At 47.1% G+C, this 2500-nt stretch overlaps 1 protein-coding gene across 2 annotated transcripts in view; it reads left to right on the plus strand.

Annotated features, from left to right (window-relative positions):
- LOC308174175 (unconventional myosin-Ic-like) overlaps positions 1 to 2500 on the plus strand; it is a 57269-nt gene that overhangs the window by 44365 nt on the left and 10404 nt on the right. For both annotated transcript variants that reach the window (XM_080549248.1, XM_080549247.1), the window contains exons 15-18: positions 287 to 381; positions 775 to 821; positions 1474 to 1554; positions 2437 to 2500. The exon at positions 2437 to 2500 is cut by the window's right edge and continues 42 nt beyond it. In XM_080549248.1, the coding sequence (XP_080405374.1) occupies positions 287 to 381; positions 775 to 821; positions 1474 to 1554; positions 2437 to 2500 (287 nt within the window). The remainder of the gene's footprint in view (positions 1 to 286; positions 382 to 774; positions 822 to 1473; positions 1555 to 2436) is intronic.

Genomic DNA, 2500 nt, shown 5'->3' on the forward strand with positions numbered 1-2500 from the left:
TTTATGTAAACATGACACAAAATGATATATCAATACATTGACACTGGCTTTGTTGTTTGTTTGTTTGTGTGTGTGTGTGTGTGTGTCTGTGTGTGTGTCTGTGTCTGTGTGTGTGTCTGTGTCTGTGTGTGTGTCTGTGTGTGTGTCTGTGTCTGTGTCTGTGTCTGTGTCTGTGTCTGTGTCTGTGTGTGTGTCTGTGTCTGTGTCTGTGTCTGTGTCTGTGTCTGTGTCTGCCTGTCTGCCTGTCTGTCTGTCTGTCTGTCTGTCTGTCTGTCTTACCCAATAGTCACAAGCTGGCTGATGGAAAGACCCGGAAGGTGATGGGCCGAGAGGAGTTCAGACTGCTGCACTACGCTGGGGAGGTCAACTACAACGTGAACGGTGTGTGTGTGTGTGGTGTGTGTGGTGTAAACAAAATAAAAAAATGTAAATAAAAAAATTAAACATAAAAAAAAATAAAAAAAAAAGGTTTTAGAAGAAGGTGGTGGAAGAAGGTTTTTCCTTCTATCAATGGCCCCGTGCCTGAGCTAGATTACTCTTCCTGCTACGACTGGTGGACTGATGATTCACTTGCTTAGTATTCAAATGTATTGACTGTAAGTCGCTTTGGAATAAGGCGTCTGCTAAATGCCAAAAATGTCAATGTAAATGTGAATGTGTGTGTGCGTGCGAGTGGCCATTTTCAACCATATATGGGCAGTGTGTGTTTTCTTATTTATTTATCTCTCTCTCTCTTCTTTTCTTTTTTTCCTCTCTGTTCTTTTCCCCCCTCAGGCTTTCTGGACAAGAACAATGACCTTCTCTTCCGGAACTTGAAGGAGGTGAGGCGAAGTTCAGAGCCAATGGAAAAACACTCAGATTCCTGGAGCCCATTGACAATATGATACTGAAAACACTGTCAACTCTAAACCACTAGAGACTCTCTGTCTGTCTGTGTGGTTCAGGGGAGGCTGCACGGAACTGAATAATTAAGCAATATCACACGAGAGGGAGTGTGTTATACTGAATATCAGCACGGCTGTGATTGGGTCGTAGGTAGGTGTCGTACCTAGTGTGATATTGCTTTTATACAACAGTTCTACAGCGCCATTTATTAGTTAACAGTAATAAGCGACAACAGATTATGATTTGTTTGTTTATTTAATCATCGTTCCGCAACTGAACTTCAAATGGACTGTTGCCTAGTAACCTGAACACAAACATGTACGTAGTCTAATTAACGGTTATTTAGTAGAACGTCTGTGCGGCGGAGTGATACATATAGTTAAAAGTCCCAGTGCTGTTATACTGTATATCAGCACTCATGGAATGCCCCTTGTCCAATCAAATTACTTGGTCGGAACTAACTGTTGTATAAGGAACGGTATCAAACCGGTGTCAAACAAAGTTCCTTAAACCGATTTCTGCCTCTACCGGCCTCCCCTGAGGTTGTTGTGGTTCTGATGCGGTCCTGGTTGTGGTCTGTCTCTGCAGGTCATGTGTATGTCAGAGAACAAGATCCTGACCCAGTGCTTTGACAGAGAGGAGCTAGAGGACAAGAAACGGCCTGAGACGGTAGGACACACACACACACACACACACACACACACACACACACACACATATTAACACATGAGACAGAAACACAGAAACTTTCCCAGAAAGGTGATAATCTGCTGTATTGGCTTTATTGCACAGCCCTGAGTTTTACACAAACACGTTCAAACACAGATGAGTTGACACGGGTTAGGGTTAGCTTTCTCTCACACTCTCTGAAACAACAACTGTGTATCTCTCCCCCCCCTTCCACTCAAACACTGTGGGAAGTGTGACAGGGAATCTCTTGCCTGCTACCCACAGACAGAGGAATGGCCTGACACTGGGGTGCCCTTCACACACACACACACACACACACGCACACACACACACACACACATCCTCTCTGTGCCACTGTAGCCCCTCCCTGACCGCCCCCACAGTCGCAGCTTTCCATCAGTCGAGGGGTGTGTGGGTCGCTGTTGTTGATTGTTGGTCTGCATTGTTGACGGGACACTCTCTCTCCCTGCGTCACACACACATACACACACACACACACACACACACACACACACACACACACACACACACACACACACACACTGCTCGGACGACCTGCACACTGAGACCTGTGTTCTCGTCAGTCTGCCTCTGGCCAGCAGCAAGCTCTCAGCTCTCCTCTCCTCTTGTCTCTGCTTTTCACTCTCTCTCTCTCCATCCCTCCATCCCTCGCTTGGTCCTCTCTCCTCACGGCTCCTGTCTCCTCTCGTCTCTCCTCTTGTCTCTCTCTCTCTCTCTGTTGCCCTCCTCCTCCTCTCTCCTCTCGTCTCTCTCTCTCTGTTGCCCTCCTCCTCTCCTCTCCTCTCCTCTCTCATCCCCTGTTCACTAACCCGTTCCTGCGTGCCTGTCTCTGCCCTCCAGGCAGCGACCCAGTTCAAGACCAGCCTGGCGAAACTCATGGAGATCCTGATGTCTAAGGAGCCGT

Source organism: Nansenia antarctica (assembly GCF_963989245.1).
Source record: "Nansenia antarctica genome assembly, chromosome: 19".
Taxonomy (NCBI): Eukaryota; Metazoa; Chordata; class Actinopteri; order Argentiniformes; family Microstomatidae; genus Nansenia; species Nansenia antarctica.